Source organism: Microtus oregoni, unplaced genomic scaffold (assembly GCF_018167655.1).
Source record: "Microtus oregoni isolate MIOR12 unplaced genomic scaffold, Mior012 000031F_ref0000149, whole genome shotgun sequence".
In the NCBI taxonomy this organism is placed as follows: Eukaryota; Metazoa; Chordata; class Mammalia; order Rodentia; family Cricetidae; genus Microtus; species Microtus oregoni.
In genome coordinates, this window is record NW_024543090.1 from 20,028,214 (window position 1) to 20,047,442 (window position 19,229).

At 54.2% G+C, this 19,229-nt stretch overlaps 2 protein-coding genes across 3 annotated transcripts; one reads left to right on the forward strand and one right to left on the reverse strand.

Annotated features, from left to right (window-relative positions):
- The first annotated feature begins 1,480 nt into the window (after window positions 1-1,480).
- On the forward strand, window positions 1,481-5,857 carry Inafm2 (InaF motif containing 2). Its single transcript, XM_041679218.1, has one exon. It carries the CDS (start codon window positions 1,893-1,895, stop codon window positions 2,349-2,351), a length of 459 nt encoding a protein of 152 aa, XP_041535152.1. The 5' UTR covers window positions 1,481-1,892; the 3' UTR covers window positions 2,352-5,857.
- Window positions 5,858-10,239: 4,382 nt separating this feature from the next.
- On the reverse strand, window positions 10,240-18,493 carry Ccdc9b (coiled-coil domain containing 9B). 2 transcript variants are annotated; one of them, XR_005976687.1, is made up of 13 exons: window positions 18,475-18,493; window positions 18,147-18,271; window positions 17,242-17,355; window positions 16,846-16,953; window positions 16,106-16,252; window positions 15,894-16,022; window positions 15,050-15,249; window positions 14,733-14,785; window positions 13,896-13,949; window positions 13,722-13,812; window positions 13,104-13,143; window positions 11,805-13,020; window positions 10,240-11,664 (listed from the first exon to the last, which is right to left on the reverse strand). XR_005976687.1 is itself a non-coding variant. In XM_041679312.1 (12 exons), the coding sequence occupies exons 2-12, from the start codon at window positions 18,156-18,158 to the stop codon at window positions 12,517-12,519; spliced, it is 1,452 nt and encodes a 483-aa protein (XP_041535246.1). In that variant the 5' UTR covers window positions 18,159-18,271; window positions 18,475-18,493; the 3' UTR covers window positions 10,240-12,516. The 2 variants fall into 2 exon arrangements, 1 of the variants encoding a protein (XP_041535246.1); XM_041679312.1 differs by having other exon boundaries at window positions 10,240-13,020.
- Window positions 18,494-19,229: the final 736 nt, after the last annotated feature.

Below are 19,229 nucleotides of genomic sequence, written 5' to 3' on the forward strand. Positions count from 1 at the left end.
GGGTAGGGAAGAAAAGCGCTCTCTCTCTCTCTCTCTCTCTCTCTCTCTCTCTCTCTCTCACACACACACACACACACACACACACACACACACCACCTATCAATCCACAGAAGCCAATAAGCACTCCAAACTCCCACCATCCTCGTCATTTCTCAGAAAGTAAAGGGCAAGCTTTTCCTTGAAACAGCGTCAGTTGGGCCGTTTTGCTAATGGCACAGCCCCACCTGAGCCTCCACCAGGACTGGATTAGAAGCTTGTGGTACCAGCAGCCCACTAGTAGCTGCTTCTGTGCCTAGGGATAAGGCTTGGGTAAGGAACGTCAACGTCAAAGGCTCCTGGAATGGGAGAGAGTCCTGTCCCACAAGGTCAGAAGCCAGCCAGGCCCTCCTTCGCAGAGGCCACGGAGAAGGTACCCCCACCCCACCTCATCAGGACCACAGTCCTCCCTCCCATACACTTAAACCAGCAGTTCTCTCAGCCTTTCAGACACCCAGGCTCACAAAGACAGTTTGGGGAAGATTCAAGTGGAGGGCCCCCGAAATCATAATGAATCCCACAGAGAGGAAATAGGAAGGAAAGAAGCAAAGAGGAGGTAAAGGCATAGGGAAAGTGGTCACTGACAGTCCCTGCATGCAGAGGGGTGTAGGCACCCAAAGGGCCAGAAGAGCAAAAGTCTAGAGCCTGGTAGGACAAACCTCAAGTGGGAAAAGAATTCTCTAGATCCTGGGGCTGGGGGGAAAAAAAAGTAAAAGAAAAAGAAAGAATGAAAACCCTAGGAGACGCCCTCTACCAGCTCAGTGCAGCCCCAGGAGCACAATTCAAGGACAGCCCCGGGAATCAGAAGACCTGAGTAGGACTTGAGACCTGTTGTGAGACGAGATTAAAGTGGCAGGCGAATCTAGGGAACAAACTTTCGCTCTGTCCCTGAGGCTCACGACAAACTGACTCAGGGGTCCTAAGAGGCCCCAAATAGGCAAGATTCGTGGAGTCTCAGAGTCCAGTACATCAGGAGAAAAGAATCGCGACAGGCAGCGGTTTGGGTGTACGCGCCGGGTTTCCAGATCTGAACCGGGCTCTTCGGGGTGAAGGGATCTGGGACACTACTGCACCCGCTCCGCGAGAGCTAGTGGGAGATCAAGAGCTTAGTGTCTGCCCCACTTCGGAGGCCTAAAGGACCGGGGCCTGGTTGGCCCGATCACCTCCTAGCCTGGGGCGATGTAGGGAGGTGCAGGAGTTGACAGCTCCCCGCCCAGCTGGCCCTACCCTCCGCCTCCCGGCTCAGCACTCCCTCCAGCACAACGCCGCCGTTTCCCCCTTTAAAGAAGCGCCCATCGCCCCTTTAAGGCCCAGCCTTCCTTAACTCTCTCTTAACTGGGCGTCCCCGCGGGTCCCGCGACGCCCCGCTGCAGCCGCCTCCCCGAGCGGCACTTCCGGGCCTCGGCATCGCCCTTTTAAGAGGCAGCCCCCCTGGCAGCGCGAGGCCCCGCCCCCTGCACCGGCGCGCCCCGCGGGGGAGCCGGGTAGGAGCCGGAGCGCGCGGTACGCGCGGCCACTGGAGACCAGGCGGCCGGCGGCCGAGCAGGCGGCGACAGCGGATGGGGACTCGGAGTCGGGCGGTTGTGGCTGTGGCGGCGGCCGGGAAGCAGCTGGCGGGCCGGCGGCGGCGGCGGCGCTGGCGGCGGTGACGGGCCCCGGCGGCGGCGGCAGCAGCAGCAGCAGGAGCAGCGACGCGGTGGCGGGCTGCGGGCGGGCGGCGTGAGGAGCGGCGGCGGCGGAGCGCGGGGCCGCCGGGAAGCTAGGGCGCCGAGACGCCCCCTGCCCAGTCCTCGCAGGCCGTCAGGCCCCCTCCAGCCGGGGCCGTGGAGCACCGGGGCAAAGGCCGGGGCCCCCCCATGAAGGAGCGCGACGCGGCCCCGGCCGAGCGGGGCAAGCCGGCCACCTATACCGGGGACAAGAAGGCGAAGATGGCGGCCAAGACCAACAAGAAGTGGGTCCGGCTCGCCACGGTGTTCGCCTACGTGCTCTCCGTGTCGCTGGCCGCCATCGTACTGGCCGTCTACTACAGCCTCATCTGGCAGCCGGTGGGCGCCGGGACCTCGGGGGGAGCCGCCGGCCCGCCCCACAGCGTCTCCAACGCCACTGGCCCGTCTGGGACTTCGGGGGCGGCGGCGGGGTCCAACACCACCAGGTCGTCCCACAGCGAGGCGCCACGCGACGCTCCCCCACTGCAGGCGGAGAGGCCGGCGCCCCCGGAACCCGCTGCAGACAACCCGCTAGTCGGGCCGCTCGAGCGGCCGCGGGGGCCGGACGAGGACGAAGAGGAAGCGGCCGCGGCGCCCCGGAGTCGTTGAGCCTCTCCGCGTTGGGGGCGGTCGGGAATCTTCGGCCCCCAAGCCCACAGGCTGGACTTTGCGGCAGGACCGGCTCCGGAGCCCTCCGGAGTGACCCCTACGCGAGCGAACGCCCCCACACACCTCAGCGGTCGCCAGCTCGCCCCGGGAGCGGGTAACACACAACCGGACCAGCCAAGGGACCACGATTCGCCGGGGACTCGGGGTTTGATCTTCCCAGCACCCGTGCTGCGCCAGGGCCCAGAGCCATAAGGGGAGCTGGGGGTGGGGGGGTGGGGAGAAAGAGCCTAGCACCCAGCCCTTCTGCGCCGCTAGCTCTGGTGTATCCTAAAGCAGGGGGTGACTGGGGCGCCCCATCCCCAAGACTCAGGGGAGGGGAGGGAGTTGTGTAGGGGCTCTTTTTTAATAAGCTGAAGCTCTCCAAAAGGAGAACACCAAAAGTAGCGGAGCTCAGGTACGTCAACCTAGTTGCAGTGGCCAGACATGCGTTTAATTTATAGATCCCTGTATATAGTTGTTGACATATGCACTAGAAGCTATAATCACACAGAATTCTATGTATTCCCCCTCACCCTGGGTAGCTACTGAATGGTGGGGTCCAGCAAGGGCTATTTGCTTGGCCTCCAAACTGCACTTAGTCAGAAGGGCACAAACACAGCTTTTTTTTTTCTTCATCACCCACTCTTTCACCTGTTCCCTGCCCGGTTCAGAAAGATTAAGTTCCCGACGTTCTTACACAAGTATAATCGTTCTTAGACTGCTAACATGACAGTGGAAAAACCTCAGTAGTAGAAACCGTTTAGGGAGGGTGGGGGAATGTATTGATCCCCCTCCCGTTCCCATCCTAAGGCTCCCACCAAAGTGGTTTCCTGTTGCAGCCCCGGGTGTCTGGATGGATGCCAGGGGCAATGGAGAAGGAGTACGCGCTGTGTTTAGATCAGTCTCTTCCCTCACAGAATTCCTTTAGGAAGAGCAAGCCTTTGTAAGTGCAGTGATTGGCAAGTGTTTTCTCTCGTTCCTTTTCTGGCTCCTCCGTTATCTTATCTGGTTCCAGATCTTGTCTTATTTAATTTCTTGCCCTCCTAGATCTTGTCTTACTCATTTTTGCATTTTCTATTTTCTGAGCCTGAAACAACACAGCATCTTGCCGTTAGGACAAAATCAGTTTCGAAGCCCAAGCTTTGATATGCTCTGGTTTTGAGTTACTTTATAGGACTCAAGCCCGAGAGTGTGCTAAGATAGCCAGTGAGGGGACCAGCCATGGGAAGATTGAATTGGCACCTTGTCTTTCTCGTTCCTGATAAGCTCCCACTTAAATGCAGCAAGGTTTCTAGAGGTGTGACAGATGAAGGGACACACACACACACACATGCACATAGCTAGCTCCAGGGCAGCAGGAATTATACTCCTTCAGTTTGGATTCCATTTCCTCTGCCACTTGCTTTTAGGCAATTGAGTGTGGGTAGTGACAGAGATCTAACCCCTTAGTGTTTCCTTTTTGGGAAATGAGCTACTTAAAAAAGAAACCAACAGGAACCCTGCCCACCTTGGTCCTGAATTGTCTATCCAGTTTTCTGGCCTACCTTGTAGTAGTTAGCTCTGATTCAGGTTTACAGGACAACAGTCTTGATTTAAGCCATGTCCTGTCCTGGGCAAGAAAGTAGCTCCTAAGCTGGCAGCCTCCCAGCAGGCTGCCAACACCCCAAGGTGTCTGGGCTTGGAGATTTCTTCACAACTGACTAGGACTTCGGTCGCTAGGAGGCCCATGGGGACTTTTTAAATTTTTGAGGAGAGACTGGGGGGGGGGACATAAAATGCCACTTTATAACTTCAATAATAGCCTGTAATTTATATTTATGGTGTGAATTTTTAGTCCTATATTTTAATAATTTGTAAATTGATCTCTTATTCCAAGAATCCTCGGGACTCGTGGGAGACTATCTGGGAGTCCATTCCTCCTACCCTTGTGACCCTGCTTTATGGACTGTTTAAATCCACTTTGGGATGAATCAGAGTCCAGCCAGACCACTCGTGGTCCAGCTGGCCTCCCGACTCTCCAAAGCCTTCACTGGAATTGGGACATTTTCTCCAGCCCTAGCTGTGAACATGACCAGAGACATTATTTATAATTCAGCCATTCAAGATATACCTGTACTTTAAAAGTCCTGTATATTTTTTAAAAGTTTTATTTTTCAGGTGAACAAAATACATTCTAAGAACTCTGCCTAAGCCTGTGTCAGTTGGTCCTTTCTCTTACTGACTTTATGGAGAAGGAGTAGAGGTGGTCTTGGGTGCCCTGGGTAGGTGGTGATGAATAGGTGCAGAAGGAAAAGGCAATTGCCTTGCTGTTCTCGGTGCCTGCAGTTGAGCAGATTAGAGGAAGATGGCAGGATCCATCTTAGTCAGGTCAGAAGAGGATGCCAGTTTCTGCTAACCTAACAAGGCCGGAGGGCAGAGAAAGTTCTACTCCATGGTACTCTTAAGCAGATACCTAGCAGGAGGACCAGCAAGTGTGAGGATTAAGCTTTAATCACAAACATTTAGCTGTCTGAGGTGAAGATACAGTTGCCTGCTGGCGTCGTGTTCTCACCTTAAACTGTTGGCCTTTTGCTAACTCAGGAAGTGCTGACACGGAAAAAGACAAACCCAGGCCTCTGAGCTGCCTTGTGGAGCCTGTCTCCCCAGGGCCAAGCAGCTAAGAGGTGTAGGTTGCTTCAAAGGTGCAGGGTTTTTTTTTTTTTTCCTCCCCTGAAAGCAAACAACAACAACAAAAAAGATGTGGGTGAGAAGCATAAATCTAAGGGATTAGTTATGCTGCAGAAATACATGGTATGAAATTGAGTTCAGCTCCTTACGAGACAATTGGTACCCAGTACAAATCCGGAGTGAGAAGCCAGTGTTGGTGGAGCCCCCTGTGGCCTGCACTTCTCTAGAACTGTGAGGGGGTAGGCACTGTGCATTTACTTCACCTTGTAGTCTGCGGGAGGCTAGGGAAAAGTCCCGCCCTTCCTTTATTTCCCTCTTCAGCCTACACAATGGCTTTCTGTGCGAGGCCTTGGTAAGGTAGGAGTGAGTTCGGTGGCTTTCCACTCACCCCCTCCCATCCGCAGATGGGGACATGTGGCTTCTACACCTGCACACAGCTTACCACATTGGCCAGAGATAGCAGTAGGTACACGGAGAGCCTGGTGGCTGATTAGAACAGGGCCCGATGGAATGGGAACAGGCTTCGGAAACAGCTTTCTTTGCAAATGTTGGGTAGGAGCAAAACTGTCCATGTGTTTAAGCCTGGAAGGCCTGTGTGAAGGGCATTAGAGATTTTCCCTCTTAACTGCTCTGCACTGGGACGATCCCTGGGTGTCTGCTTATACTGAAAGTTACCGTGTCTGTTCATTCCCTGGCAGCCTGAAAAAAAAGAATGAAGTTTTGAAAGTATGGGGTCAGGGAGCCCTTTGGATGAGCTTGTATCTTTCTCCTTCCTCCATGGCTGCTCGGGTACAGAAAAGTGTTTCTCTGAAACCTTAAGCAGTGTTATCCCCCCCCCCCCCCCCCCCACTAAGAGCTCCACGGTATGGATGGCACCACGGTTTGGGAAGCTTTTCTGTCTACCTTGGTTCTCGGTTTTCCCTGGGGAATTGTAAGCTGGTGTGTTGTGTCGTCGAGTATTTATATCCTGTTTGGAAATGCTGGAGGCAGAGCATCTACGTGTTCCTACACGCTGCTGTTGCTGCTCTGAGGAGCTGGAAGGCTGGTGGCTTTAGGGCCACTGCAGCTCTTTAGAGGGTAATAATGGTCCTCCCTTCCTGTCTGCAGAAAATGGAGGTATTTCTGGAAGTGCAGTTCTGTGACAAAGGGCCACAGCTGTACCGTTTAATTGGCCTCCCTCTGGGAGGGGAAAGGGCTGCAGTGGCTTTGCTCATTTCTCATGGCCAGTGCCAACTCAGTGCCTGGCACAGAGCACCAAGTCCTCAGAGAGTGTGGATCACCTGGGCGGTCACCGTGATGGAGGTAACGGCACGTCGTCATGGTGCTCCTGTCATGGTCCACTTACGGAACCTGCACCACAGCCTTAGTCTCTTTCAAGCTATAGCTGCCCTTACCTGGTTGAACGGTTCCTTCCGTCCGTGTTGATAGGCTTGGTCCAGGAACCAGAAGTCCATGCTGTCATCCATATGGCTGCAGCACGGGCTTTGTGACCCATTCACTGTCCTCTCTGTCCCAGCCTTAATGTAGAGCTACAAAAATAGCTGCACTGTTGACAGTTTTTTGGTCACATCTGTTTCCCTCACAGACATAGCCTGTGGTTTTCTGCTGCAGAGAGCCTGTGTTACGATTTTTGTTCCCTCCAACAGCTGGTCAAAAAAATAAATAAACAAACAAAGCCTGCCTTTGCCACACACCCAATGCTATTAGGATGTCCATCGTCGCCACCAACCCAGCCCCCAGTGGTCCTTCTCACACAGGCGTCACCTGGTCAGTCATAAGCGCCCTCGCTGAGCTAGTTCTTGTGGTCCTGTTCAGTTTCGAAAGCATTTATTAAGCTACAAGAAAGGAACCAGAAGATTAGCACACACTTCTTGCCCATGGCCGTCATGCTCTATTGCCTAAACAGCTCCATTTTCCTAATTTCTCTCATTAGTTTTTATTCCGGCAGCAAGATTCTGCTTAATATCCTCAGGAATATTTTCCACAAACCATTACCATTAATTTAGTATTTATCAAGTGCCCAGAGTATGCCAAGTGAACTTCAAAACTCTCAAAACAAACTTGTCAAAAAAAAAGCAACTGTATTCCTCAGAAATGATTTCTTTTTAAATATACCTTCTTTTTCTTCTACTCCCTCAGTGTTCAGTCATTAGATACAATTGTCCCCTGTGTCCCAGAAGCCACCTGTCCCTTAGGTACCTGCTGGGATGTGTCAGGTTACAGAAGCAGGGCTGGAGAGATGGCTCAGCAGTTTAGAGGGCTTGCAGCTCTTCCAGAGGTCCCAGGTTCCACTCACAACACCCACGTGGTGGCTGACAACTGTCAGTCACTCCATTTCCTGGGGTCCCCCGCCCTCTTATGGCCCCCACAGGCACCAGTCACGAACGTAGTGCACAGACATGCACACAGGCAGAACAACCATACGCATACAACATAAATTATATATATTTAAAAAGTTACAGGAGCCCATCTGTGAGGTCTAGTGAGCTCATGGCGTGACCAGAACCCTGGTGGGAGGCAGTGTGTTCTCAGAAGTGACCCCTGAACAGGAAGTTAAGAAACCTCACAGCTCATCGGTAGCATTGGAAAGGCCTTGGCCTCTTCTGCCAACCAAATGGGATATCCTAAGAGCAAATGAGGCAGCGGGTGTGAAAGGGCTTTAAGGCCTTGGGAATAAACGGATGGTACATAACACAGGAGGTAATATATTTTCAAGGGCATATCCATTCCTGCAGTAGAAAAAAAACAGAAGGAAATGTGAAGGGGAGGCCAGCAAAGATGACACCCCAGACCAAGAGATCAGCATCTCCTGAGAAACTGGGAGAGCTATGGCACTGTAAGCCACATTCCAGATCAGCTGAGCGACTGTCTCAGGAAGCAGAGGCAGGACTTTTGTTTAAAAACCAGCTTTCCAGCCAGGTGCATGCCTTTAATCCCAGCAGAGGCAGGCAGATACCCGAGTTTGAAGTCAGCCCTATCTTCAGAGTGAGTCCCAAGAGGGCCCGGGCTACAGAGAAACACTATTGTGAAAAACCAAAAATAAGTAAATAAATAAAGCAAAAAACAAGACTCAAAAACAAGAAAAGCCAACCCAGCTTTCCAGGTGATTCCAGTGCACACTGGAGTTGGAGAGCCCCCGCTGGCCCAGCCTTTCCCTCTGATTCGGTGACGTGGGGACCTTCCTGTTGGGCTAGCTGGTCATCAGTGTGATTTTTGACTCTTTTGCTTCATTGGAGCCAGCTGCCCTGCTTGAGGGAGAGGAAACACTATGTCCCCAGAGTTTGTAAGAAGGAAAAAGCTTATGCCGTCCATTATTTTTGACAGTTTGCCCTGGAGAGCTTGTTAAGATGGAGGTAGGCTGTAGTCTCCTCCCTCAGCCTCCAAGGTGCTGGTGTTCTTGCTCACCTCCCTCACCTCCTGCCCCGGGGCTGGCTGCTGCTCCAGCCAGTCCTTAAAAGGAGCAGTGGGTGCCACGCTTGTTCTTTCTGGTGCCAGGTCTGCGCTTTTTCACCTCCCTGGCGTCAAGTGGATGTTAATGAGAGCTGTGACGTAGGCACAGCAGACTTGAGAGAAAGCAGCCGCAGTCTGGACTCTGCTGGCTCTCCTCTTCACCGTTCCCAGCCCTCAATTTTTGCCTGTGTGGGGAAGCTGCGGTCACCATATCTGTCCTTCCTCTGTAGCCTAGAGAACTCCGACTCAGAAGGAGATGCTGGGGGACACCGATACATGACAGTGCGAAATGGCCGTGCCTTTGTTTTCCTCTCTTCTCTTGGCAACCCCCACTCCCAGAAAAGACAGTCCATATGAAAAAGTTTGCCATTTCTTGGTGTTTTTAAGGCCCAGTGTCATCTTTTCCTATAATTCTCATTCCTGAGGGTGGGACCGGGGCTGGAGTTAACTAGTGGTCAGATCTTCCTAACTTGTATGTTGTTTTAAATAGCTGAGGTTGACCATAAGAAGACCAGTCATTTGCTCCTTTGGGTGGCAGAACTTGCTTCTGGGAGACTCAGAGGAAGCTCCCTAGCGGGTGGGCTTCTGGAGGAAAATAATGAAAGGAAAGGAAAATGCCATCCTCTCCGAGAGAGCACTGATCCCCAGTAAAAGGAAAGTAAAAAAAAAAAATACGGCAGAACACAAGCAGACATCGACATTGTATCCAAGGTCCACCTTGTTTATTAACATTCTGTGTGCCAGCTCCTCTTCCCGCAGTCTACTGAGTGCAGGCATAGTTTGCACAGGCCAGCTTTCTCAGCAACCCCTTCGAGGTCCTGCTGCAAGCCTCATTGTGCAAATGGGGAAACCGAAGCTCCTAGAGGTTCAAGTTGACCAAGGTGGATGGGAGGTCCAGGGTTCATATTTAGAGTCTCAGACTCCAAAGTATGTTCTGCTCTACTACAGGGTCTGGGATCAAAGCACACACCTTTCTTACAGCATCATCTCCGTTTCCTTCCTGCCTTCTTAGTTTCAAGGTTTCTGCATGTGATCTGTGTCCTCTCCCTCCGGGGTCCCCCTGGGGACTTTCCTTGTTGGCTCCTTCCAGCCCTGCATCTGGTTCCCCAGAGCTGGGTTTAATGAAGACTCCTACTTTTGAAAAGTAGTCTTGTCTGGTTGTTGGAGAGAAGAGGGCTTCCTAAGGGAAAGCTCCGGGTCAGAGCTTTCAACAAAGCCACCAGCAAGAGTCACCTCAACGAGCTCTTTGCAGCCTCAAGAGGAATGACTGACAGGGATTTCTCCTGCTCAGAGTTGACTCTGTCGCAGAGCAGGCTGGCCACACCCAGAGAGCTGGGAGGTGACACCCTTATCTTATCTTATCTTGGAGAAAAGCTTCCCTTTCTCAGGGAAAGCTTGGTGTTATTGCTGGCACTTGCGGCTTCAGTGATGAAGATGCCCTGTGTTGGCTTCCGGCTTCCCTTTTCTCCAATCCCTAGGACGGCTTCCTGCAGTCATCTACTTAATGGCTGTTGCCCATGAAGAAAAGCCCCATGCCCTCAGTCCTCCTTGCCAGCTCTTTCTCCTGCTTAGGTCCCTTTGTAAGGTCTGAGCTAGAACCCTGCCAGATGTTTACATCCTCAGCCGGCGGTCAAACATGTCCTGCTCTGTGTGGTTTAATGAAGTACATTGTGCAATTGGCAGCATCCAATGGGGGGGGGGGCAAATTGTGAATCCTCTCTCTCTTTCTCTCCTCTCTCTCTCTTTCTCTCCTCTCTCTCTCTTTCTCTCCTCTCTCTCTCTCTCTCTCTCTCTCTCTCTCTCTCTCTCTCTCTGTCTGTCTGTCTGTCTTGAGGATCCTAGAGATTGAAACTAGGGCCTCACGTATGCTGAGAATGAGCTCTCCCAACCTGCACCCTAGCCAAGAATTCGAATTCTTGATCACCATCATTTCTTTGCAGTATCTGAATTCAAGAACTCTGCCTGACCCTGCTCTGTTCCAGTCCCATCTCTTAGGAGTCATGAGCTCCAGGGCCCGTGTCACACTCCAAAGACCTAGACTTGAGACTGGAAGGCAGGATAAAAACTTGAATTTGGATCCTTCATTCTGGCCCAGGCATGTCTCACATGTACAAGAATGTTTTTCTGCCTCTCCAAACTTCCGCTGACCCTCCTGCCCGCTTCATCCGGTCACATCCCTCCCTAGCCAGCTTCCTTTTCATCCACTGTAGAGCAGACTCCACTACCCACTACCCAAAGGTTCTTCTGCAGGAGCCTCAGAAGCCAGGAAGCCTCTTCTACTCGGCAGGGCCAGCACTCCCCTAGTTCCAGCATAGCCAGCAACTGGCCTTAGAGTGTAGACTTCGCTCTAACCTGAATCCTTCACACACTCCACTCCAGAACCCAACTCCTCAAAGGGTGCTTCAGGCCAAAAAGAGCAGCCATGCCTCCCTCACCTGGGACTTACTAGAAAAGCAAACACCCAGACCTTCCCCAGACCCCCTGGGTTCAACCTGCACCCGGAGTGCGAGAAGTCTCTAAACAACATGACCTGCTCGAAGATTCACACTGCCTGAGTAGAGGCAATAGACCCAAGAGCCAGGAAGGAAGGCCAAGACTGGAGCCCAGGTTTCAGGCCACACATGTAAAGATGGAGATGGTGTGGGCTTTCCCTAGAGTTTCAGAGGATTGTTGTGAGACCCCCACCATACACACACACACACACACACACCCTGTAGAGAAGAAAGGGGAGGGGCTGCATGGTGCTATCCAGATGAGGGCCTGGGAGCAAGGGCACAGGCCATATCAAAAGAAGGAAGCAAAGGTGGGGTGGCTCTCTCAGGCTGCTACCCTCGTCATACCCAAGGCTGCCAGGCATCTACAGAGGAGAACAGCACTTGCCATTCAGCCTGGAGCTGTCGATGACTGAGCTCCTTCCCTCCCTCCTGCTGGCAGAGTCGCCCTCCCACTGACTGGATCACTGGGAGAAGATGCTCAGGAAATGTTTGTTGTATTGAAAGGAAGCCACAGCTTGTGCAGAGTCTGGATAATTCACCAGACGTGGGCCCCGTGGGAGGGGCCTGGATGGAGACTGAGCGAGAACAACACATCCCGGTGTCGTACTGAGCTGAGGTTGCTGTTCCTCTGTCTCCGCCTATGTTCTGGCTTCTGCACGGCCCTGGTGAGGGGAAATGTGGAAGGAAGGAAGGAAGGAAGGAAGGAAGGAAGGAAGGAAGGTCAGGAAATGGCCCTGTCTGCAGGGTCCATTCAGGGCGCCCACGATGTCTGATCTGGATATAGAAGAGGCAGACTCAGTACCTGCCAGTGAACTCTTCCATTCACCTGTGGCCACGGACAAGAGAAGCCTAGCCCAGATCAAAGAAGAGGCCCTCCGATGCCTCCCTTCCTTCAAGAAGCCTTCCACTCCAACCTTGTTCCTGACAGCCATGAGCCCCAACCCACTTTCTATGGGCCTTGGGCAATTGTTGAAATCCCAGTTTGGCCATCTTGGAAGGCCAGGACTGTGAGTCACCTGGATGCAAGGCATGGGTATCAGAAAGGGGCTGGGCTGGCCACACCAGCACTGAGACTACCTAAAGCTGAAGAACCCGAAAGCTCTGACTGGGCGGGGTGACCTGGCAATATGGAATGACAAGGAGCCAGGAGACCCACATTCTGGGGTACTACCAACTCTTGCTTTGTGGGAAGGGCCCTATCCTAGGTAGCAGTAGGCCCAGGCCAGGGATACCATCCTTGGACAAGAGAGCCCAGTGTGGCAAATGTGCCAGGGTCCTTGCCCATATGTAAAAGCCCACTTGCGTAGAGAGATGTGCAGAGGAGGCCCTCACGCGGTGCCCCTGCGGAATTTTGCCACACTGCTCGACCACAAAGGTACAAGCCACAAGCAGCCAGACCCCTGTCCTGCAGAAGGTTCTTGATTGAGCTCTCTCCTCCACAGCCTGGCTCCCCAACTCCCATGAGCTTTGCTCAGCAGCTTCCTGCAGGGCCAGGGCCTCCTGCCCCGGTTCTTCTACTTGTGCCTCTTGCCCTTTGGCCAGTTCCTCTGGGGGGGCCTGCTTCTCAGTGCCAGGTTCTGCTGGGCCCCAGCTTTACCTGCCTGGTCCTCTTTGGACCCTGAGGCCTCTGCTTCTTTCAGTGGCTCAGTATAAATGCAGCCTGCCAACTCAGACTGGTGGTCATGCCTTGCCAAGGTCTGCTGCTCAGAACCAGTTGGCCGTGGTACTGGACTTTCTGGAATCCCACACCTTGTACTGAGTCCACATGTACTTTTTTCAGGCTTGGGGCTGCTAGCTCCTCCTAGAGAGAGGTCAAGAGGAGCCAAATCAGAATTTTGTGGGGTGTCTAGGGCCACACTGACTGTAGTAGAGGTTCCTGACTCCTCTTTTAGCCCCTCTGGGGAGGCCAGAACTGGACTGATGGCAGGGATGGTCTCCTGTCTGCCTGGTTCCATTTCATTCTGCTTTTGTTCATGCTCTTCCTCTGTACTGGGAGTCTTCGTGGTGCTCTGACTTCCCTGAAGCAAAAGAAGAGCCCAGCTGACTAGTAAATTTGGGGCTCCCATCCCCACACTGCCCTATCCTATGCCTAAGTACCCACCTCCTGGCTCTGCAGCTTCTCGTCTTCTTTCAGGCCACACCTGTAGAAACACAGCAAGTGGCAGTTTCTGTGCCAGGCAGGTCCTGGGCCAGGCGGGCCCTTGCCAGGCGGGTCCTGGGCCGGGCTCTATCTTGCTTCAAGTAACCCCCTTCATAACCCCAAAGAAAAGCTAAAGCCCAGAGGTTTCAGAGTAGGGCCAGAACCACAATGAGGCTCCAAGATGCTTCCTCCCCAGCCTGATCTTGGTTCTCAAACCTAGCCATTTCCTCTGAGCATCCATCCTGGGTCCCCAGCTGCTGTTTATGATCAAGCCTGTTGCACCATGAGATCCATAGGGACTCCAGGCATGTCCCTGCGTGCTCCGCCTGGGAAAGGCGCACCTCACATCTCAGAGGAAGCAAGATGTTGTAATTACCACAGTCTCTGGGCACCAGGCTCTCACCAACACCACCTATGATGGTGGCCTTTCTCGGTATCTCATTAACCTGTAACAGGCAGCAAGAAGCCAGGAAGCAGGGGCCCTGGGGATGAAGCGGAGGGACCTGGGCCAGTCCAGGAAATGAGGACACCTAAATGCCTGCCTTGATTTTTGTCCCCTGCTGCTTCTTAGCTTGTTACCTTCGGGCTCTGCCAGTCAGCCTCTCCTTCCCCTGGGCTTTGCTGCCTATGGTGGGTGTCACCGAGGGTCTTCCAGATTGTTCATCCTGACCTGCAAGACATTAAGGACAGAGGGCTGTAGCCACTGCCTTCACCAGCGAAAGCAATCCTGCTCCTTTTCTTCTCCCAACTCACGCTTTCCATCCATGGATGGTGGTGGGGGCTGTAGCTTCTGAGGGGTCCTAGGACCTAAGAGAGACAAAGGAAATGGGGATGGGATGTCAAAGGGTCAAACAGAGACAGCAGTTCCCTAGTACCAAGACGCTACCAGTAGTAATCCTGTTAGGAGTTCTATTTCCTCCAAAGTCTGAGCCGCCTCCCCGGAAAAGCCTGGCCAGGCCTGTAGTCCTGGGTTGTTTTTCCACTCCCCAGCTATGAGACATGGCCAGCTCGTTAGCCCCCAGGTTCTACATACGAGGCAGGAAGACACCAGAAGTCCGCAGGACAGTTTCCACAGCAGGCCAGGGAGGACCACTTGGACATATTGGGGTTTGGGTTTTTGTTGTTGTTGTTGTTGTTTGTTTGTCTGTTTTTTGAGATAGGGTTTCCCTGTGTAACAGTCTGATTGTCCTGGAACTCGCTTGGTAGACCAGGCTTACTTCGAACTCACTGAGCTCTGCCTGCCTCTGCCTCCCAAGTGCTGGACTTAAAGGTGTGCACCACCACCGCCCAGCTCCACTCACACTTTTACCCCACAAGGACCAGCGTCTGGAAAGACCCAGGTCAGCTCCCACAGAATCCAAACTGAGGTGTGGCTCAAAGGACTCAAGAGAGATGGAACAATACGGGAGAGGAAGGAAGGAAAGGAAGATATTTTTCTGTGTTTCCTTTCATCTTTGATGAGACAGAAAAGAGAGGAGAGTGGGATCCTAGATGAGACAGGAGGGTCATGAGTTCTGGGCCAGCCTGGGCTGAGAATGTCCCAAAAGACAAACAAACAAGGCACAGGACACACGGTGGGTATTGGCTCACCCTTTCTGCCCGGGGTCCAGTCCTTATCTCTAGGCTTGCTGCAGTTCTGTGGCCTGAGTTAGACAGAGGAGGGCATTAGGTCCGTCCACCGGGGCCAATGTGAACAGAGGCTGCATCAGCCTCCACCCTGACACTGCCTCCCCTAACCTCAGGGCACAAGGGTGGTGGACCCAAGAGAGGGGGCACACAGAACCCTGAGCCCAGGGTCTGACTAGGAGTCCAATGCAGGTCCTCTCCCTCCAAGAGGCACCCACAGTTAACCCTACCCGGTCCCTCAATCACAATGTCTCAGCAAGCTACTCAGCCATACCACCCACATGGACTTGGCTTTATCCAGGTCCCACGGGCGGCTCCAGTCACCCTGTGCATTTTTGTGCCTGGTAAGACGGGCCAGGTCAATCTGCTCTCGCTCCTGCTTCCAGTGCTTGTAGTCCCAGTTGGCCTCTGGGGGGAGTCCCACAGGCTGTTGGGGAGGTGGGCCTGGGGACACGCCTGGACTCCGGGGCTCCAGACCGCCCTGCAAAGGAAAGACACGTAGGCTTGTGGGGGCGAAGAAAGGAGATGATTCAAGTGGAGCTCCAGAGAGTCCGCTAAGCCCTTCCTCTCTCAGGGTGTCCACGTCCCAGTATGTGATTAGGTTTGCCTTGTCTCTAGCATGCTGTACTTGCTATGGGCTGTTTGCATCTGAACGCTCGTTAGCTGTCTGTTTGGGACCAGTAACTTAACCTCTGTATGCATCACTTCCTTATCTGTAAAAGGCGGTGTCTCCTTTCTTAGTTGTTGGTGTGGGTAGACTGGCCCCTAGATAGGAGGGGCACCCAGAGGCTGTGAGCAAGAGCAAGAGCAATTACAAGGGGTTGCTGCCACCTAGAGGTCACAGCTGGCACATAGCCAGTCGCCTACACATCCCACTGACACTTAGGATAATGTTGAGGTATGGGTCTTTTCATGGCCGAATCACAGCTCTGGCTTAAACCATTTCTCACGGCAAGGTGCACCCAAAGTGAATTTAAGTCAGAGAAGGGGAAGAGGGTGAGAATTCTCGAAGGTGGTGCCTAGGCCAGGCTCCCCTTAGGCAAGGGACATATCTGACTTTGTTTCTCTGCCTCCTCCCAACAGGGATTGCCAATTTGTGTCTCCTATCCCTTCTTGAAAATGTACCTTCCCTGCTGAATCTGGGCTGAAACCCATCTGCAGGGGAGAGCTCTGGCCCCGGACTCCTCCAGATGTCCCCTTCGCCCTTGGGGTCCTTGCTTGGGTGGTGGGTTTTTCACTCACGATTCGTTTGGCCTGTCGAGGGTGTAGATGGATGTCAAGTCTGAGCCAAAGGGGAGGAGACTGCCCACCCGGGGTCTGGAAGCGCCAACGCTCACCCTGGCTTTGTTTTCCATGGTGACAGCTAGTTCCACCCGGTCCCCCATGCAGAAAGTGCCCGTCAAGGCGGCAGCATTGTCATCTGTCAGCGCATCAATCCTTCCAGGGGGCACCCTGGCCCAGTTCCTGCTGACCACCCTCTTCTCCTGCAGAGTGAGACACCTGTGTCCTCAGGTCACGTGGGCAGTCCTAGGCAGGGCCAGGTTCTGGGTGCTAGGTGCTGGGCAAGGGGTTCCAAGGTTTGGGTTCTAGCCCTGGCCCTCTCTGGAATGCCCGTGGAGAAACTTGACCTTTCAGGAGTCCACGTGCCAATGGCATTAGCTATCCAAAGCTAAGGGCCAACCCAGGCACCCAAGATGCCATGAGGACTTGTCATCTCCAGAAACCCAGAGCGCACAGACAATACAGCCTTATCTCTAAGGCACGGATTCTTTTGCTTTTAGCCTAGATTTTTCTGTCCTCTGCTTCCAGTGAGGTTTTAGCCTCAGGGGCTGGGGTAGGGTGATGACTGTGCTTTCTGGCTTTTGTACAAAGTCATGGGGCTGGAAAAGGCTGTAGAAAGCCTCTGTTGGTGGTCTTTCATCTGCCGTCCTTTGGGGGAGCGTAGCAAGACTTGGTTGTTAAGGAGGCCTGTTGCTGGGGGGACACCCAGAAAGGCAAACAGGAGAAAGTGGGGTAGTGGTAACAGCCCAGGAACGGAATCATGCCTTAACTCTGCCACTCTCCAGGGTGAACTTACACCAGGAACCTGGCTGATGGTCACTGTGAGGCTGTCAGGTTGGAAGAGCCCTGGTGTGGTCACAGCCATGCCCCCCTGCTCTGCCTGGCGACGATCTTCCTCGATCTCCTGTGGGAGGGCCTGGGATCAGCAAGGCCACGGCCCCCCAGGCTCACAGACACACAGACACCGCTGACAGGCCTACACAGAGAAACACCAGTGGGGCACCAGGGGGCAGAAGCACCGGCCTCACCAGGGCCCGAGACTCTGACCACGCCTCTGAGAGGAACGATCCACCCAGACCCTGGGTCAGGGCCTGGAGTCGGGGTCTAGATGTCTCAGAAAGAACCTACTGCATGAACAGGCTTTGAGGGCACTCAGGGATGGGAGTCCTCTCAGCCGCTACAACCCACTCACCTGGTACCTGCGCAGTAAGGCCTGGTTCTTCTTGCGCAGGGCAGCTATCCTGCGGTCCAGCTCGGCGTCTTTGTCCTCGTGCCTGCGCATTGTGGACTCAGCTCTGTGAGGTCCCTGCAGAAGACAAGGAACCCAAGCTCACCAATGACCTAACTTCTAACTTTCCCGCTCAAAGAACAGGCCATGTTCCTACGTTAAGGCACACAGAAGGTAAAGGGGCTGGCCCCAAGCCCCATCCTAGTGAGGCCTATCTGCCAGTCTGCCTCCTGGGGGGCTCAGGTCAGGGCTCCATACCCAGGGCCTTTGCTCCCATCAGCAGGCTGCCCCTCCCCCTGGCTCCCCAGGGAGTTCTGCTGTGAGCACAGCCTGGAATGGGAGTTAAAAATGGCTCTGGCAGCAGAACCCGCAGTGACTGGGAAGCTGCCAGGGGATTCAGGAGGTCGAGGGGGTGGGGGGAACTCTTTGCCTCCCAAATCTAAACACACACACACACACACACACACACACACACACACACAGGTCTCAGCTTGGTTCTGGCCTCCTGGGCACTGGACCCCACAGTCTGTGGGCAGTCTGCAGGAGAGAGCTGCTCAAGTGGGCCCAGCCAGCCCTCCAGGTCGGAGCTGCTGACTGGTGGGCAGGACAGCAAGCGGGTCCATGGCAGCTCCAGCAAGGAGCTGCTCTGGGAAAGCCACATCTCCGCGTCCAGATCTGAGGTCCTGCTCCCGTCTGGCTGCGGGGTCTGTGTTCCGCCCAGTGACGTCCCCAGCCCACCACCTGCCTCATCATGGCCTTCTTCCTCCCAGGCCCAGCTGTCACCAGCTGTCTCCAGACTGTGGCTGCTTAGTAGTTCAGCCCCCTCCCATCCCCCAGAAGCCCTCTGCCCAAGACAAGGTGCCACTCACAGCCAAGTTCATGGAAATAGCAGTCACTGAGAGGATTCCAAAGCAGCCCCGGGAGCCAGAGCTGGAGGGAAGCTGGAGCCACCAGAGCCGGGCCTGTCGGCCTCTCCCTGCCGGCTTCAGCTTCTCTGCTCAGCACAAGAGATCATGTTGTGATTACCAGAGAGTGCTCTGGGCTCCCGGCCAGGAACGTCTGGCCAGCCGCCACCCCCACCCTTCCACTCTCAGAGGGCGAGGACCAGGGCACAAGCAGCCGGCTGGTCTTGTCTAACACCTCTCCCTGCCCTGCCTCAGTGTCCCCGCACAGGAGGCCTGGGCACCCAGGGCCCACCTTAACCTGTGGTCCTGAGCCCCGGGAAGACCCCTGCCTGTATTTGCCTGCAGCAGAATGGAAGGCCCGCAGAGGCCTTCACCCTCTCGATAGGAGAAAAGGCAAGGGATGCAGGCTCCACACCCTGAGGGCCCCACCTCAGGCATTCCTCCGCTCTCCTACTGGCCGTCCAATCAGCAGAGGCTTAAGTCATTAGCCAAGCGTGAAGAACCCTCTTCCCCAGCCGGCACACACCATCACAGACCTCAAAAGCCCCTCCCCGTCATCTGGTCCCTGAGGTTGAACATGGTTTCTCTGCACTCCAAACACAACCACTCCTGGAGGCCTAACTCTCTGGGTTACCAGCCCCTTACCAAGGTTGAGATGGCCTTTCTCTGGGGTCCCTAACATTTCCACTCAGGAGCAGTCAGGACCCTTCTCTGTCTTGTACTCCAGGGAGGACCTTTCCAGACCCTCGGATCCCCAGAAAGGACACGGGCTCCTTCCCTAGCAGTCCTCACACAGCCGAGGCCAGTCTCTCAGCCCAGGGGTGCCTAGGTCAGCTTCAGTACTTATGAGGACATAGGCCTTGAATGAGGTCCCTGACTGACCAGCTCAGCTATTTTCCCTCACCATTGCCTCCTGTCTCTGTGTTTTCTTGCCACCATCCTCAGCCCCTTTGCTGTCCAGGCTTTCCCCCCTGGCCCCACACCCCATCTCCGCAGCACAGCTCCCAGTTCCCGTCCTGCTTGCAAATGCTACTGTGTACCCTCCTC